Source organism: Linepithema humile, chromosome 1 (assembly GCF_040581485.1).
Source record: "Linepithema humile isolate Giens D197 chromosome 1, Lhum_UNIL_v1.0, whole genome shotgun sequence".
NCBI classification, from domain to species: domain Eukaryota; kingdom Metazoa; phylum Arthropoda; class Insecta; order Hymenoptera; family Formicidae; genus Linepithema; species Linepithema humile.
This window is the reverse complement of record NC_090128.1, coordinates 27,745,557-27,763,443: the sequence shown is the minus strand read 5'-3', so window position 1 is coordinate 27,763,443 and position 17,887 is coordinate 27,745,557. Positions and strand designations below refer to the sequence as shown.

General features: G+C 42.3%; 1 protein-coding gene across 4 annotated transcripts in view; it reads left to right on the top strand.

The window, feature by feature from the left end:
- The window catches only part of Camta (Calmodulin-binding transcription activator), a 44,046-nt gene that overhangs the window by 17,729 nt on the left and 8,430 nt on the right, over positions 1 to 17,887 (top strand). For 3 of the 4 annotated variants that reach the window (XM_012371626.2, XM_012371640.2, XM_067348671.1), the window contains exons 3-12: positions 433 to 524; positions 12,175 to 12,363; positions 12,590 to 12,988; positions 13,117 to 13,923; positions 14,300 to 14,635; positions 14,745 to 14,992; positions 15,212 to 15,411; positions 15,680 to 15,787; positions 16,604 to 16,761; positions 17,139 to 17,617. In XM_012371626.2, coding sequence (XP_012227049.1) covers positions 433 to 524; positions 12,175 to 12,363; positions 12,590 to 12,988; positions 13,117 to 13,923; positions 14,300 to 14,635; positions 14,745 to 14,992; positions 15,212 to 15,411; positions 15,680 to 15,787; positions 16,604 to 16,761; positions 17,139 to 17,617 — 3,016 coding nt within the window. The remainder of the gene's footprint in view (positions 1 to 432; positions 525 to 12,174; positions 12,364 to 12,589; positions 12,989 to 13,116; positions 13,924 to 14,299; positions 14,636 to 14,744; positions 14,993 to 15,211; positions 15,412 to 15,679; positions 15,788 to 16,603; positions 16,762 to 17,138; positions 17,618 to 17,887) is intronic. The other variant, XM_012371647.2, reaches the window with a different exon arrangement.

The following is a 17,887-nucleotide window of genomic DNA, read 5'->3' as shown; positions in this document are numbered from 1 at the left end:
CCGTCGGGTTTTTGCATTCTAGCGGGAGGCAGGCAGTTCACAGCGTTCGTGGAAAGTGCAATCTATTACGAGTGCTATTTTATGACGAGCGTGCATATATATAGTTTTAGATCGATGGGACTTTTCGATTGGTTGTGTATAAACAGTGCTAGTGACACATGCACGTAATGTTAAAGTGGCCGACATGTGCGAGCGGGGCAGCCACTAATGCTCATTGCTCATGGCACAATAACGATCTGCTTATCGATCGGTTGTAAAATTGTCACGATTAATCAACACGCACGTTCCGACGGCATGAATTTAGACTTTCCGTTAAACAATGTAATGGACGACGGGGGGGGGGGGGGAACAAATCCGAAATCGATGTTTTTCACCAACTTACATCTTGCAGTGCCCGAGAACCGCTATTAATTGAGATAATTTATCACGCAGATGGCGACCCGATAAAGCTTCCCGAAAATCTGGAAACCTTGCCGCGAGCTGAACATTTTCCAACTCAGAGGCATCGATGGAACACCAACGAGGTAAGCCACCCGTCGCTTATTCGTTTAGACGCGAATATTAAATTCACGGATCGCTAGAAAACACATGTAACCCAAATACTCGTCGAGAGACCCGTCGATGTCATATTTCTCGGTCGCACGACATCGCGCTAATGTGCTGGATGCACTGTCACACTTTCCAACTGCTATTTCGCCTGCCGCACGTGTCGGCGTCGGCGAGATAGCGCAGAGATATCGAACACTCAATATTTAGGTGCAGATAAAAATTAAACATACAAAATGATACATTACGAGAGAAGTGATTACAGTCAAGAGAGCAAGATATGCATTAAGAATATATTTCACAATGAGCACTCGCGTGCGCACTGTGATGACGTTCTCTTGATCGATATCTAAACGTTTCTTTCACTGTATTGGTCGCTTAATTGCTCCGACGAATAATTCTCTGTGAACCAACTTGAATTATTCTCAAATAGTAATCTACCCATGTAATGTCTGGAATTTAACGAATTTACCGATGAATTACATTTCGGAATGAAAACGGGGCCAAACTACCAATAATGCATCTTACGTCCGGATGCACTTGTATTCTGGCTCACGGAGCGCATCCCTCTTTGTGGTAAGCGCGTGCCCGGCCGCGAATTCCGGCGTTAGCGGACCGATCCGGTATTACCGGAATTCCGATGGACCATTTCGGGTTGTCCCTTTTTTTCCGGCGTGAATTTTATCGCAACCTCTTTGCCGGCCAGTGGATGTATATTTACACAAGACCGTGAGAGTAAAGTGGGAATGTAAATAATGTAATAGCGAGCGGGCGCTGTTAGAGAAGTCTGATGGCTATTCACATTGGTTCCGCGTGGTTAAAAGGGACAGATTCGGCCAGTGCAGCCTGTATTCGTGTGCAGCGTCCGGGGTCGTTATTGGGGGTGAGACCGCTCGACTGATTCCGGTAGCCAAATTTTCGAAGCGGAAAATTCAGACATCGACGGCAAATAATATTAATTTTGATTATAGATCGTTTGAGAAAGTTTGAGGCTACTTTTTAAAATCCAAAATATCAAATTGTTAATAATTTGTCGTGTTATAGAGAAGTAAAAATTAAAACATTTTACCTTTTTTCAAAATTGCAAAAGATATTGATAAAGTATTATCTTCCTTCATCTCAATTATTTCACAATAATACATTTTTTAAATAGTATTAATTAATTATTTAGTTCGAGGAAAATATAACGTTTACATATTATCGATCTTATATTACTTATTCCGTTGTTTATGGTTTTCCGTCGCCTCGTGACATTCGTGTATCGATTGCATTAATTCTCGAACTTTTGCCGCGCTGCTGAAAATATCAGTGATAAACTAAAGGCAAGAGGGGACGGGGTGCTATTTCAGCATTTCGGTTGAGGGGGTGAAATTCCTGGTCACGACCCTGGCGACGTCGGTGTGTGCAGCGGCGCGGCCCCCGCGCTGGTGTGTGCAGCACGGCGGCAAGGGTGCACGTACTCACACTCGCGCGCTGCACACGTAGCCGGCTTGCACCGATGCAGTCCACACCGCTACACTCTGACCCAGGTCGGTCGGCCTCCGATCAATAGCTGGAGCCAGCAAGAGCTCGCAGCCGGCGGCGCTGAGCTTTTCAGTATCGCCGAGCCGAACTCAATTGCGATCCCCGCGCGCGCCGCGCGACAACTATCATTGTAAACGATAAGTCGACTGTCCCCTATTCTTCCCCCCCCCCACCCCCTCCCCCGCCCCACCACAACCCATCACGATTCTCCGCACGCTTGTTACCGTTCCGAACCACCCTCCGTCCGGTAAGTACCGGAAATTAAAAGTTCCTGGAGGGAGGGGAGTCGTCGACACCACCTTCTCGAGGAGTCCATGGGGTGACAAGGGGGGGGAGCTGCTCCTCTTTATTTTTTTTTTTCCTTTCTTTCTTGTACCGTTTTATTCCCATTATCTGTCCCTCTCCGTCGGTCTATTTTTTGCTCTCGATGCACTTGCTCGTCTTTCGGGCGACGAAAATTGGCTTCCTATCCGGCGAATCTATTAAATTTCAGCGCGATATTGTCGCTCCAGCGATTTCATCTTTATTCCGGCCTTTGGCTCCCGAGGTTCCGTTGATTGATCGAACAGACGGACCTGTCAATACTAGATGCATCAATTTTACAATGGTAATGCACACGCGTCTAACATTGTCAGGTATCGCGATGATATTTGCACGCCATTCAAGGCGACAAACGTGACACCATATGTATCGTTAATGAGGTCATCGTAGAGGGGGCGAATACTGTGTCACGGTGTTCACCTTATCCGGTACCTATATCATCGAGTCCTTGGGGGTCCTTCGAGAATTATCGATTGCGCGAGCCAACAAATTTGAGCTTTGTTGAAGAACAGGAATCACGCAAAGTGATTTATACTAATGTTGATGCGCTCCCTGAAAATAGAACTGACAACTTCGCCCCTCGTCGACTATTTATAATCATTGATTGGACATTTTACGTGAAGGCATGCAAATTTCATAAAGTAACACCGAAATTTCTTTTTTCTTCCACAAACAGCTGTTAAGCCGATAGCATCTACTTTCTTAAAGTTTTAGATTTACTTATTTCTTTTTCTTCAATTAAAGTTTTACAAGAAGAGATTTAACTTTTGACGATAGAATTCATAAATTCTTGTTCTTTTTTTTCCCCTTCTATATAATTGATCAATGACATGATATTAATAACGTAACAATGTAATATATTAATGTCGCACGATTCTTAATAATTGCCAATCGCATTTCCTTGATTCGACATTCCGTTCGAACGGCGCAAGAGTGACGTTGCGGCACGTACTTTCCGGAGAAAAAATATGTTCGTCCATCCAACATCCGAAGCCACCATATTTTCCCACTCGCCCGGATTTCGCGCATTAAACCGGCGCGGCGCGAGTTCAATCTTATTTACATTTGTCAACGTCCCGGCAGCGTTATTCCGCGGCATCCCGGAATTTATGGAGCCACTCAGCCTGGTCGATTCATTTTGCGCGGAAGCAGCTCGCGCGAGGAAGAAGTTCGCCGACAGGTAACGGAGTAAATTTTCACGGTCCTGGAAAGTTTATAAATCCCTCGTGCATGCGGCCGTCCGGACGGAATCCCCTCGCTACTGGGGAGATTTCTTCAACGTGATCTTGTTTTCTCGCGCGGTTTCCTCCTGTAACGCTCTCATCCACTTCTCCGTTGTGTCGCTCGACGCGCGGAAGCGCGTCATTTTTCACGCGAGTTCCGACGGCATACGTGATCGTAAGTGGATCTCCTTCATGCTCTTCCCGACGAGCCGCCGGCGATGGCTCGGTAATGTCGGTGATTTATTTGATTTATTTAAGCGCACGCGTTGCGACTCTCGTTCGTATCGAAAATCATTTTCGAAACAAGCACAAAGATCGCGGGAATTAAAGTAATGATTACGAACCAAGGTTGTTTTTACACGCACGTTTTACAATTCGTTCCTCGTGCTTATCTCGACAGGTGCAGGCATTAAACGCGATAGATTCATATTTCTGCGTGCATATTAAACTTTATCGCAATCGAGATCCGCGAATGTCGTCTTTAAAAATTCTGCTCTCAATACATACCTTTTCGAAGTTTACGATTTATAAAGATTTTCAAATTATTTCGGGATATAATCCGACGATTAGTTGACCTTGCGATTTATCAATTTTTTAGGAAAAATACATGTTTGTCGTAATGCGTCAACGTTTTACGGTTGATTATTTTTCTGCGCAAAAAAAATTTATTACATATGAAATATTCTCTCTTATTTTTTTTTATTTTGACGCTAATAATTTTTAAGATTTCTCACGTGCCTCTTCGTTTTTATTACCGTCGCCTGATGAAATACCATTTGTACCGAAACAGGGCAATGTTGAATGCATACGTAGAAGGGGAATTACAGTAATAAGTTTTAGCACATACCTACAGGCAAGCACGTTTTACACTTTTAGCATTTGTAATGTGCCCTAATGACGCTGATTTATTAAATAATCTCCTACTGCAGTGTTAAATGAGGATGCCTGGATAAGAAGCCGCCTACTTTAGCCAGGCATCCTAATTTAATGTTACAAATATTCCGCGCAAATTACGACCAGCATATAAATGTACCTTCGCACATTTGGCTCGTTAAGGCTCGTTCTTATAAAAATATTTACAATTGTATAAAATTTATAAACTTACAATTTTTACATTAAAAGTTGGTGAACTTGAAGGATCAAATATTAAAAATTTTTTTTTGAAAAGAGCAATTTTAATATATTGGCCGATCTTTATATTTTTTATCATGTTGCGAATCAAATTTTATTTTATTTACAATAATAGAGTTCTATTATATTTCTTAGTGATAAAATAACAATTGCTCGTAATTTCCGACTTTATCACATTCCAAATACATTGAATTTAATTAATCGACGAGACGAGCGATATCGGAGTATCTGTAAACGTATCTGTAAACGAGATCGCTCTGAAAACAACGCTTTAGTTTGCTTATTGATTTCCGATTGCATGTGAGAGCAGAAACGCGGTCACTAAATCGCTTGGATTCGCGAAGGTACACCGCGACGACGGTCGTTATAATTAAACACCGCTTTAGACTGCTTGCCGTGCCGTTTCTAATTGAAAGACGTTTCCGAGGAAACCTGTTATCCGAATATATCACGCAGTTTGTTAATTATAGTCTTACAGCTTTATTACTAAAGTCAAGATTAATTAAAGATAACTTCAACATGTGTACAATTATTGTACGAATATTTGATCTCGGACATTTATATGTATAATACATTAAATAAGTGAAACAAACGAATAGATATACAAAATAAACAATTACACGAATTATGTTAAATTTTATATAAATTTAAATAAGTGAAACAACGAATGGAGATACAAAATGAATAATTACAAGAGTTATGTTGAATTTTATACAAATTTTTCAAAAATTGGGGCTTATAAACTTTTTCTGCTCTTTTCATAATATTTTATTTTTAACGTGCAACATTTTACATCGTGTTTTTGAATATTTCTATTAATATTCCAACAATCTGAAAAGTATTATTATCGTGGAAAAGTATTATTATTTGGATACGTATGCAGTAAACGATACAATGAGAAAATAATAAGAATACTTGGAAAGAAAGAAATAAGAATCAAATAAATAAAGTCGTCGTGACTTTGGAAAGATTCGCCGATCCGGAAAGTCTGTAAAAAGCGTAATAACATAGGCACACATGCACACACGCCCATATGGCGTCTAGATTGCATTGCCCTCGATTCATGAAATCGCTTCATTGAGAATGGAAGCACGGTGTATTCGGAATGCATCTCAGAAATCGTATACGGACGAGTTTCACATCGACATTTCGGAATGGCTTCCCCTGTCATTTCGGAAAAATTAACCAATTTCCTCAGTTCTTTGTGAGGCACTGAATAGTCCCGGCAATACAATGGAGTCGCAGTCGATTTAACGCCGCAACCAGCATCGATATTTCATTGTGTTCTCTACTCAATTGCCGATATTGCTCTGCAACAATGATGATGACGATTGCGAGTAGCAATTAATTTCTTGCCGCAATGAAAAATGAATACTCCGAAAAACGAAAATAAAATTATTGTAATGCAGAATTTCTAGAGTCGACTTAAAAAATTTACCATCTTAATATTTTCGATATTTAATAAAAATATATAAATACGATGAGTTATTTTAAATAGATGTGTCTATATTAATAATTTATTAAATTTATTAATAATTAAAAATGATTTAAATTTAATTATTAAAATATCATTTATAATTATATATATACTTATTTATTTATCTGTAGAATATAAATCGACTTGCATTGTAAATCGATTTTACAGATACATTTAAAGCATGAGATTTATGTTCATTGAAACGCAAGGTTGAATATTGAGGACAAAGCGTTTTCTTTTTAATTGAGGAGGTCCAGTTTTATTTAAAACTCTTCGCTCAGAACAAAGATTTATCGGCAGAATTCCGATACTCAGGCGCGTGAGTTACGAATGTATAAAGGACGCATCGTCTTCGTCCTCGGCGTCGGAAACAGCATCGATTTATCGCTCCTTTTGCATTCGTAAATCAGGGAGAATACATTTCTTCCGGTAGTACGTGAGACAGAGAGTGTCTCGTTTATGTACCCGTTAAGTCGAAGGAAGGAATCTATTGCCACTCTCTTTCGTCGCATTTCTGAAAATCTATAACTCTTATGTGCAGATCCTGTGTAATTCTCTTATCCAGACGCGTGTATTTAAAGAAACATGTATAAAAAATATATTAAAAATATCAATAGCAGCTATCGATTATTAAAAAAATTGTTAATAGATGAATTTTCTTCGCTAAATTTTAATGTAATATTTTATTTAGCGTATGGATCTTTTAATAATTAGGATTTTTTTGTAAAATTATTATGGACCATTTCTGTGTAGTTAAATTCTGCGCAGAGCTTATAAAATCATTATTTTCCCAAAAGGATACTTTTATTTGAGAGCTAATTTCTGTTGTCGCAATCGATGATCAATCGTTTATATTTTATGAGCTTGTTTTGTCACGTATGCATATGTAAAAATATCGCAAACTAAAATATTCCATGCACTGCTTGACCCATTTCACGATCAGCGCGAAACAGTGCACACGAAAATACAGAAAAATATACAAGTGCGCTAGGAATTTGCAAGGAATCTCGGAATTTATTAATAATGAGACACATGCTCCTCGAGTAGCATTATGCGAAGACAAATTTCGAAGAAAAATAAGGCACATTGTTGCTGAAAAACATCTGGTACCTTCAAATTTCTTTTCCGTTACTAAGTAATGTTCAGCAAAATGCAGTTTGCTGAACAGATGTATCTTTCTGTGTTTTATTATATACAGTCAGTGATTTGCTAATTATTCTACATCTATTTTTTTATACTTTACAGTATATATACATAAAAGATTCGTTTTTGTTGCATATTGCTGTCAATTTTTTGCAAAATTACATTATTTTGATAATTCAGCATACGCGCACTATTTATGAATAGATGCAATACGTATGTATACGCTTTTATGTGTGATGTGCATAAACTATTACGTAATTATTACTACTATTATTGTTACTATCAACTCACTAGCTGAGCAATACTAGTAAGTCGAGTGAGAATTATTATATGACCGGCTCCGTTTTGAATCAAAAATTAAACACACAGAATTTAATCATCACGAGAATCGATACAAGTGTCAATATTTACACAGAATTATTTATTCTAATAATTTATTTGCGAAATGTTATTAATTAATTGATAATTGATTGAATAAAATTAAATTAATAAATAAAATTAATGCTTTTGATACAATATAAACGCGTAAAACAGTTGCTATCGACCAGCACGCCAATTAAAATAGCGTGTCTAGTTTTTTGGATGGCTATACGTTTTTGAAAGATTTAGATAATGTCACAGAAATTATAAAATAAAAGTATTACATGACAACATATTTCACAGTTTTTAAAACTTGTGTAATTAATGGAAAAACTAGCGCTTGATATTGATGAAAGAAATTGTGTTTTTCTTTTGTTTTTATTTCATCAAACTGATTCTAACTTGTAATATGCATACATAGCACAAGTATCTTAATTTGAGTTATTATGTATTTGACAAATATTGTGCTGTAATTAAGAAATGGCATATATCCACAATGTTTTTAAATAACGAAGATAACTTTGACAAATTATCTCGACAAACAGCGTAGGCGTCAGCTGTATAACATATGACGTGAAGGATTAATTGACATATCTACAAAGTGCGTGAACTCGTGACGGAGCTCGCCTGGTGTGGTTTAACCCAATTTTTGCTCGGACACATTCCGCGATTAATCAAGCAAATGGACGTGACGGCGTGTGGGGGGGACTTATAGCGAAGGGATGCATGAATGCTCGGTAAAGCCGAGGTCGCGAGTTTTGGTCTCCGTCGGAACGAACGGCGACGGCACGAAGCATCCTCGCTAAAATGCAAATGATCAATTAACCAGCTGTAAATCACTACGGCGTGCGAGGTGGAGCTTTATCTAGCCCCGCGGCCCGTCTAATGGTTGTGGAGCCGGCATCGTATTTTATCTTATTTTCATATGCTCTCCTTGATTCTGCTATATAAGGCGCCCCACAATAAGTAATACGACTGAAAAAAAAAGAGTTTCTATCTTTATGTTTTATTCCGATGAAAACCAAATATTCTTATCCATCAGCTCACGCTAATATCATATTTTAATGTTATTTTACACTACGCTTTCGCTACGTGTCTTCATTAATTGCAATTCTTTGCGGATTAAAGGTCCGACTAGTGTCGTGTAACTAATTGTACCATTTTCTCATTTACATATTACTATAATAACGGCACTCTTACTATTATTATTTAGCTAGCACGCTATTATCATTTATATTACATCATCAATGTAAACCACCTTGTATGGTCGCTGCTATCCTTGCTTCTCTTTTTGCCATTCCTCGTCGAGGGTATTTATTATCCAGGCCACGTCCGCCGGAGAACCTTTCGAAAGTTGAAGGTATACCCAAGGGGCGCACGAAGGTATTAAGTAGCCTCCGACGAATTCTTGGCCGCGCGGTCGCTTTTTCGCGATTAATATTTGGAACGAAAAGGATATTCTGGATTAGTAATTAGGACTTTTGTTCCGGTTAATATATATACTGAAGCATCATCGAGCACGTATGCTCTTTAACAAGAACGTGTGTTCGCGTAAATTGTTGTAGATTTCCAAAAAATCACGTTATAAAAGGATAAAAATTGCGATTGTATCATACGAGAAGAGATAATAGCGCGATCGTGCAATTTTACTCGAGCGAAACTCAGTGAATCTGAACTCGCACGTTTTTAGCGCGAAGTCCACGCGATTATATTTAACTTGAAAATCCAATCCTGTCATGCTTCATCTAAAATGCATGGCGTGTGGGTTCGGTTGAGAAACCGGGCCCAATCGGATACTGCCGCTGTCACTGCAAAATGCGCGCAAGATACGTGGCCCCGGCGTATCACATGCGGTCGTGTGTCGCGTGGTATTCGGGTTATCCTCGATATCACGTGGAAGATAGCCACAGAATCTCGCGGGAATTTAATTTGCACTTGGCGGATGGATGCTGCCTCGCGTACAAACGCCGGCCGCAGCCATTCTGGGCGACGTGATAAATGTCGAAATGGGATATTTACCATTCGCATCTCCCGAGTGCGTTATTCATAGCCGCATAGATACACAGATTCGTAAGAAAATACAAGTTTGTACATCGATACAAAATCGTTACGTATCGAATTTTAGAATTACGAGTGTTGTGATTTTGGGTCATTTTGCGTCTTTGCGCAGTAAATATGAGAAATGTATCAGAGATAATTATAAGATGTCCCATATAAAATATTGCGCCCCAGATACATCTCATATAATTCGGCGCGAGATCACGGCCAAGAAATTTAATGGACGTGGAGGGTGAGACAGCGGCCGCGAAGGCGGGCTGGTGGTGCTTCTGACAAAAGCTCTAATGACGTACGATAGTAACCTTCGTGAGGAGCGCGATACATATTCCTACCGATATGCATATTTAGTACCGTTCCATAAGTCTCGCGTAGAAATGTACGGGGCACGCTGCCAAATCAGCGAAATTGAATCGGAAGAGAATTTTTAGGCAAAGCACTTTATTACGTTATTATATTTCGGTTCGTCGAGACGGTGTGCACTCTCTCCGCGCACTCCTCCTTTATTTTTCCAGCGAAGGCGAGGGCGAACTCGCCTTGATTAGAATATCGCGGGTATTGCGCGCATTTATTACGCGCGGCCATCAGCGCCGACTCTATAATAACAACAAGTTTTAACAAACACCGCGTCGACACACGATATTTCTGAAAATATCGCGTTTAATTTCATTCGGTTTAATTGCAGAGCCGCGCGACAGTTTAATTTTCGACAATTACGATCCGCATTATCAAAATTTAGAATTATTAATTCATAAATAGTAACACAATTTATACAATCTCTCATGTCGTCGGCCACATAATTATTTTCCACGTCTCGTTACATTTACTCTTTTCGCGTTCACTTAAAATTCTGCCGTAATCGCGATTAATCACAAGGCACTTCGTACATTACTGCTGATTATTAAATTCTTTTGGATCGGTCAAATCGACCGCGCGCATTGTTCGATTTGCATTATTGCACGTTAGGTCGCGTGTCGCGCGCGCCTCTAGTTGCCTATTTACCGCGCCTTTGGGTGTTGCATTTTTTTTTTTTTTCCCCCGCTCACAGAGGCTGACTCTGCCTTGCTTCTTTTATGTCTTCAAGTAGCCTGAATTGCTGATAAACATCGCATGTCGTACTACGAATATTTATAGAAGCGAATTTTGCATTTTGACTCTGATTATGCGCATCGCGCGGACTCGCTAAGTGCCGATTGTTGCGTGTCACGTTCGTTACGTACGGTTGAAGGATAAGAGGGCGGGGAAGACAGGGGCAATTACAGGCGAAATATCGTGATATGCGACATCAAAAAGTTCTCGCGGTAATTGCGTTTTTTTTAAACGTTAGAACCTCCGTGTTACTTCCTCCTTTAATAACGCCGTGCTATCGGGCTGTTCGCTTAAAATTGCCCCTCGGCGGTTCCTCGGGGCGGCAAAAATCAATAATAGTCGTAATAATACCTCTGTTATTGTTGGTGGTGTGTAAATGCGCAATGGCGCAAACATGCACATTTCGCGTCTCTTCTTCTAGTCGTATTACGCGTGCGATGTAAAGTATACGAATAAGATAACCGACCCGAAGACAGTTTCTCCATTTTTCATACGCCAAGTACGTCGACGCGTACGTATGTGTTTTCACTGAATTATTCATTATGTTAAGTATTTTTGATCTGATGGCCGGAAAATTGAGAATTCTCCAGCGCGAAACTTCATTCAAGAAATCGCGATTAAGAATAATTAGTTCACTATTGTGATTCGTTGATTGTGTCTGGAAAATAGTGCAAGTCTTACTTTCCATACAATTTGCATCTCATTACTTTTTTTTTTTACAAAAAGCGTGTACTTAGCTTAAGAAAAATCAACGAATAAATATTTAACGCAATTGCTTTATAATCGAACCGTAATAGATTGTCGCACTGATCTGAATATCTGTAAACACTATTTTAATGCATCTATGCATCTATGAATAAAACATTCTTCTCTCTCGAGTCATAAAGATATTGTCCCATGTCACATTAAAATTCTTTAGAAGAGCACGGTTTTCAATGCCCGCCCAAATATATCGCTGAATTCATCGTTCAACGTGTTTGCGACTCCGTTTCTCCAAAGATGAAAGCGCGGATTGGAAGATAGATCAGAGATATGTCAGCGCTGACTTCTCCGGACTGAAGCCAAATCTTTAAGAAAGGCGAATGTCAGCGGGAATATCTCAAATATATTCCGCACGTCACTACGTCAAATTTATTTTGCTTTAGTGTCTTCGTGTGATTTATTTTTAACGCGATGGATAAAATTGGGTGTCGAAATTAAATATAAATATGATATACATACGACGGTACACATGCATGCTAATAATAAAAAAAAATATATATTGCAAGGTATGTCGTGTGTAGCCATTTGTTCCTTTATTTTCAGGAAATCGCCGCCATCCTGATAAGCTTTCAAAGGCACGCCGAATGGCAGAGTCGGGAGGTAAAAGTGCGACCACGAAGTGGTTCGATGTTACTGTACTCGAGGAAGAAAGTACGCTACCGGCGAGACGGTTACTGCTGGAAGAAGAGAAAAGACGGAAAGACTACACGGGAAGATCACATGAAACTGAAGGTAGCTCTACTTTAAAAGCAGAAAAGATATGAAATGTTTATAATACTGTAAAAAAGTTATGGCACAGTAAAAGTTGCGATATTACAGAAATTAATAATAACCTGGAAACTTATTAAACTTATCCTCTCGTTAGATTTTACGCCGCGGATTCTCGCATGAGTTAAATAAATTATTTGCGCGATGGTGCCGGCCGGATTCTGTCATGTGCGCGTCAATCTGATCACAGGTCCAGGGAGTCGAGTGCATCTACGGCTGTTACGTGCACTCGGCGATCCTCCCGACGTTTCATCGCCGGTGTTACTGGCTGCTGCAGAACCCGGACGTGGTTCTCGTCCACTATCTGAACGTTCCTTATCCAGACGGTGATGCGAAGCTGGCGGCTCTGCCACCCTGTCTCGCGCTGCCGCCAGACAAGAAGGAGTGGACGCGGGACGAGCTGGCGTCGCAATTAAGGCCCATGTTCCTCGGCGGGGATGACGATCCGAACAGTCCTCATCTCACGCAGCATTCGAACCATCCCGTCGACATGATAGTCTCTCAATTGCTTGACAGGCAGAGGGCATCCTCCACTTCCACCACCAGCAACACTCAACTCGCACCTAGGAGACTCACGCCCGACAATCAGGTGATATATCGATATTATTTCACAATAATCGGGGATTTTTTTAATTTAGAAAATGTTTGAAATGAACACTAATGGCGAAATAAATTTGAGTATATGCAATTACGTGGAAATTATTGTGTTCGAAATAGGTCTCTTCGACAACGGGAGGTCAGCAACCGTCGACGACAGCGGCTCCGGCTCCCCGCGTGTATTCAAGACATTCCCATTCCACTCAGAGTCAACAGCCGGCTCCTCTAGTTTTAAGTTTGCAACAAATCCAAGGCGGTGGCGGTCTTCTGATACTCAACAGTCAACCATATCATCATCAGCAGCAGCAGCAACAGCAGCAGCAGCAGCAGCAGCAGCAGCAGCAGCAGCAACAACAACAGCCGCAGCAGCAGCAGCAGCAGACGCAACAGCAGCAGCAGCAGCAATCTCAACAGCAGCAGCAGCAGCAACAGCAGAGCCAGCAGGTGGAGATGCAACAGGTCACCGGGCAGCAGATCGTGCCGCAGACCAGCGTCGATCGGGAGCAGCAAACGCAACAAGAGCTCGACGCGCAGGAGAGCATAGACAGATCCGCCGTGCAGCCTCTGCCGATCGGCGGTTCCGGCTCGGAGGTGACCGATTTCGCGGAGACGCTGGATCTGAGTCAGGAGGACATTCAGAGGACACTGTCGGCCAACATGGTGCCACCGTCGCCGTCGCCCTCGCCGGCTGACAACAGCATGATCAATCCGATGGACTTCATCGATTCGTCGGACGACGTGCTGGTGAATCTCGACGCGTTCGACGTGTTCGGCGATTTGCCGGAGCTGCACGACTTCGAGGCCGATCAGACGAAGCACGAGGAGCAGCGTGGTGGTCCCGAGAGCGACGTCGGATGTCATCCTGGTACAACCGTCCATATTGCAGAGTATAGTCCCGAGTGGAGTTACACCGAGGGTGGTGTAAAGGTACGCGAATCAAATATCTGCGGTCCACTTTTTTTTACATTCGCAAAATTAATAATTATTTCAGATATATCTGATATTATTATATTTATTACAGAAACAGAGTCGCGCAATATGTTTAATTAAAATAAATGAATGTAAATGATTTTCACGATAAACAAACAAATCAAGTAACAAAGGTCAAATAAAAAAGTCGAAAATTAAACGCAATTATTGAAACGCAGAATATATACAGTTTGTTAAAATTCAACGCTCGAGAACGTTTCGTTAATTAATGTATTAAAATATTTGTAATATAAATGATAAATCAATAATTTTTAATATAAAATTACGTATAATCAAATATATCGTAATATATTGTATTTAATTTGCGTTTCAGGTATTAGTTGCCGGTCCGTGGACCGGCGGTAGCGGTTCCCAATCGTATTCGGTACTTTTCGACGCGGAACCGGTTGAGGCGTGCCTCGTGCAACCAGGTGTATTGCGTTGTCGGTGCCCCGCGCACGCACCAGGAATAGCGTCCCTCCAGGTGGCCTGCGACGGTTTTGTCGTGTCCGATAGCGTTGCCTTCGAATATCGTAGAGCGCCGACGAGCGAACCTAGCCCAGAGAAAGCTCTGCTGGACCGTCTTGCAGACGTCGAGGCCCGTCTGCAGGGACCCGGTCCCCCGTCTCCAGCGGCTCATCTGGAAGAGCGACTGGTTGCTTATTGCCAGGTATTATTAAATTAATCTTGAATCGAAAGTCTTCCTGATTCACTGTGCAATGCTGTGCGACAAGTGACAATTAGAATTTACTGTGTTACAAACTCGTGGAATATTGCAGGATGCTGTTGTCCGTCCTTGGCGAGCTGGAGCGGAACCTCTTCAATCCGGTGGGCCTACCCTTCTACACCTGGCAGCCGGATTGGGATACTCCAGGTTAGCCTGTGCACTCCTTCACTGGAGAGCGGAAAATCCTAGTAGCATCTTGGACGCCGAAGTCGATGCTCTTAGGCAGGATAGCGCCGGCCTTACGCCACTCGCTTGGGCTTGCGCGGCGGGGCACGCCGACACTGCTAGAATTCTTTACAGGTTTGTAGAAATTCAAATTTGTAACAAAATATAATTTCTATTAAATCTTAAATTTTACCGCGTTTATCGAGATTCTTAAGATAATTGAGAATAAGAGGAGTATTTATTCAATAATTTATTTTACGTCGTAATATTATGTGGTTTTTGCAACGGCACCCCGTCGTTAAATCGATTTTTAACAAGCGTCTGTTGTTAATTCTGCTCATTTGACCTCCGTAGATGGAACGCGATGGCGCTTCGCGTGAGGGACTGTCAGAATAGAACAGCGACCGAGCTGGCCGCGGAGAACGGCCACACGACGATCGCCGAAGAACTGAATCAGCTCGAAGCACGACGGCAAGACGAGAGGCTCTTCTTGCGACCCGCCAGCCCTAGCCCTAGGAGGCCATCTCAAGACAGCGGGCTTGATCTGGCGTTGTGTTAGTCTCGTTTGCTATTATACTGCCCTCTCTCTCTTCCGTATACACGCACATCGCATTCACGTATATCTACACACTTGAATAATTCACACTTCTTCTCTCCCCCCTTTGCCGGTAGTCCCCCTATCAGCGCCACTATATTCTCTCCCCTTTTCCCCTTACTTTGTAATGGCCGTAGAGTCACAAAAAGGCCGTAAGTTATGCGAGCGTAAAAATACATTAGGCAACGTATATAGTATTTAAGTGGGGTTTATCGAAAAACACACAGGTGGCTCGCCGCTGCTGGAGAACATGGAATTGTTGCAAGAGGATGAGTCGTCGTTAGGCCTCAGCGAACAGGGAATGGAGAGCGCTCCGACCCCTCAGGAGACCGTAGGTCCGTACCTTCCTCGTTTCCTTCTTCTATTTGTCTGTCTGTCTGCCTGTCTGTAAAAAAAACTATCCGTAATTCTGTCTGTTCTCTCTCTCTCTATCTCTCTCTGTGACACATTACCGATAGAGTGGATCGGCCTAGACTACAATCACGACTGGACTGCGAATTCCGTAGAGATCCTAGCTGAGACAACATTGCGTCCCTCGTTTGCAGCATCCACAGACACATACACATTTTTTACACATACACACACACACACGTTCATGCGTACAACAGTGTTCTCTTTTTCTCTCTGTCTGCGGTCGGTGACTCCGCTGCCTTCTCTAACTCTTCTCAACTCTTGCAGCTTGAACAATATTGGTGTTGCTTGGCCTTCATTACCGCTGATATTGGATGAATTGTTGTGTTACGTCTAAACTTCCTTAGCCATCATCTATCGTCGGCTATCAAAAGCTTATTCTCGAGCGATAATTGTCCGGATCCGGTGTGCGATCTTTAAACGGCGGTGTAGCGATTGAACAGATCTGTTCGACCGACCAATGTGGACGTGTATCGCAGCTGGTTGTTCCAGATCATCCAACTGCTAACGAGTAGGAGAAAGCGTCGCGTTCACCAAGCAACTTATCTCTGACTCGAGCTGTCAAATTTGTGTTGTAGCGGCGCACTTGTTGGTGTTAAACATTTTACCTGACAGCATCCCGGTGCATCGTAGAACACGCTCACGGCTTTTAAAACCTCGGTGTTGTGATCGATGTGATTTCGGCGGCCTTCCACCGCGAGCTTTTCGAATTTGGCTAGGGTGGTGATTCCTTTTTATAGGGGAGGAAGACGCGAGGGTGCTGACGTTGGCAGAGCAAATTATAGCGGCGCTACCGGAAAGGATCAAGAGGGCGGAGGGTGATTCTCCGTCTTCTTCATCGCCACCACCACCCACGGCGCCTCTGTCACCCTTGGAGGATGCCTTGATGGAGCAAATGGTGAGTGTGTTTCAACAGATAATTGCAAAGAAGTATGGAAATCGTGAAAAATAATATATAACTATCTAAAATTGCACATAAAGCTTAGATTAAATGTGAAAAATATTTTCTAGTAAAATACTGTAGACAATGAAGATTTATTTAACCGATCAAGAGAGTACGCGAAAGCATTGGAAATAATTAATTAAAAGTTCAAACTTCTTAGCCGTACAAATGATATACAAGCAAGGGAATAATCGAGACTAGTAGATCGAGTCAAGAATCACAATTAGGAGCGAAACTTGGAGCGCGTAGTTGGTTTCGGCGAATGGAACGCTCGAGTTTCCCAGGCGTCGCGTCATAAAACTCAATTTACATGCTAATTGCGCTGCTTACAGCCTCTGGACTCCGGCGAACTGTTCGACTCGTATCGCGACTGCAGCGGCGGAGCGGCGTCGGTCTCGGATGCCGATGCCGACGCCAGTCCCTCGAGTCCCTCCAGCAGCTGCCTGACCCCGGACTCGCCGTCCCCGCCGCCCACCACGGCCGATTTCTGCGAGTTTCTGCAGCTGCAGCTGCAGCTCGACAGCAACGGCAACGCTCACAACGGCCGGTACTATCCGAACGGCTGCGAGCGCAAGCTGAACGGCATGATCGGTTCGGCCGCGATGAACGGCAACGGTGACGGCGGCGAGGCGGATCTGAGCAGGCTAACGCTGTCCGATCGCGAGCAGAGGGAGCTCTATCAGGCCGCGAGGATGATCCAAAAGGCTTACAGGAGCTACAAGGGTCGTCAGAGGCAGGAGGAGGCCGAGAGACACGCCGCCGTTCTCATTCAACAGTACTATCGCCGTCACAAACAGTACGCTTATCACAGGTAACTTGCTCATCGCTTGCGAGACGTGTTTCATCCCTCATCAAATCCATTTTCCGAAATGTATCGTATCTTTTTTTTTTTTTTTTTTTTTGTATATTATATATCTTTACACTTTCGTATTGAGAGCAGTTGGTTTCGGCATTTCATTTCCCCCGCCGTTTTCGCATGCCATCGAACTTCTTTCCCTTCGAAAGTCCGCGAAAGAACGGGATTAATCACTCGCTGTCGGACTGTAATAGCTATTAACTACTTTATACGATGCATGCGACA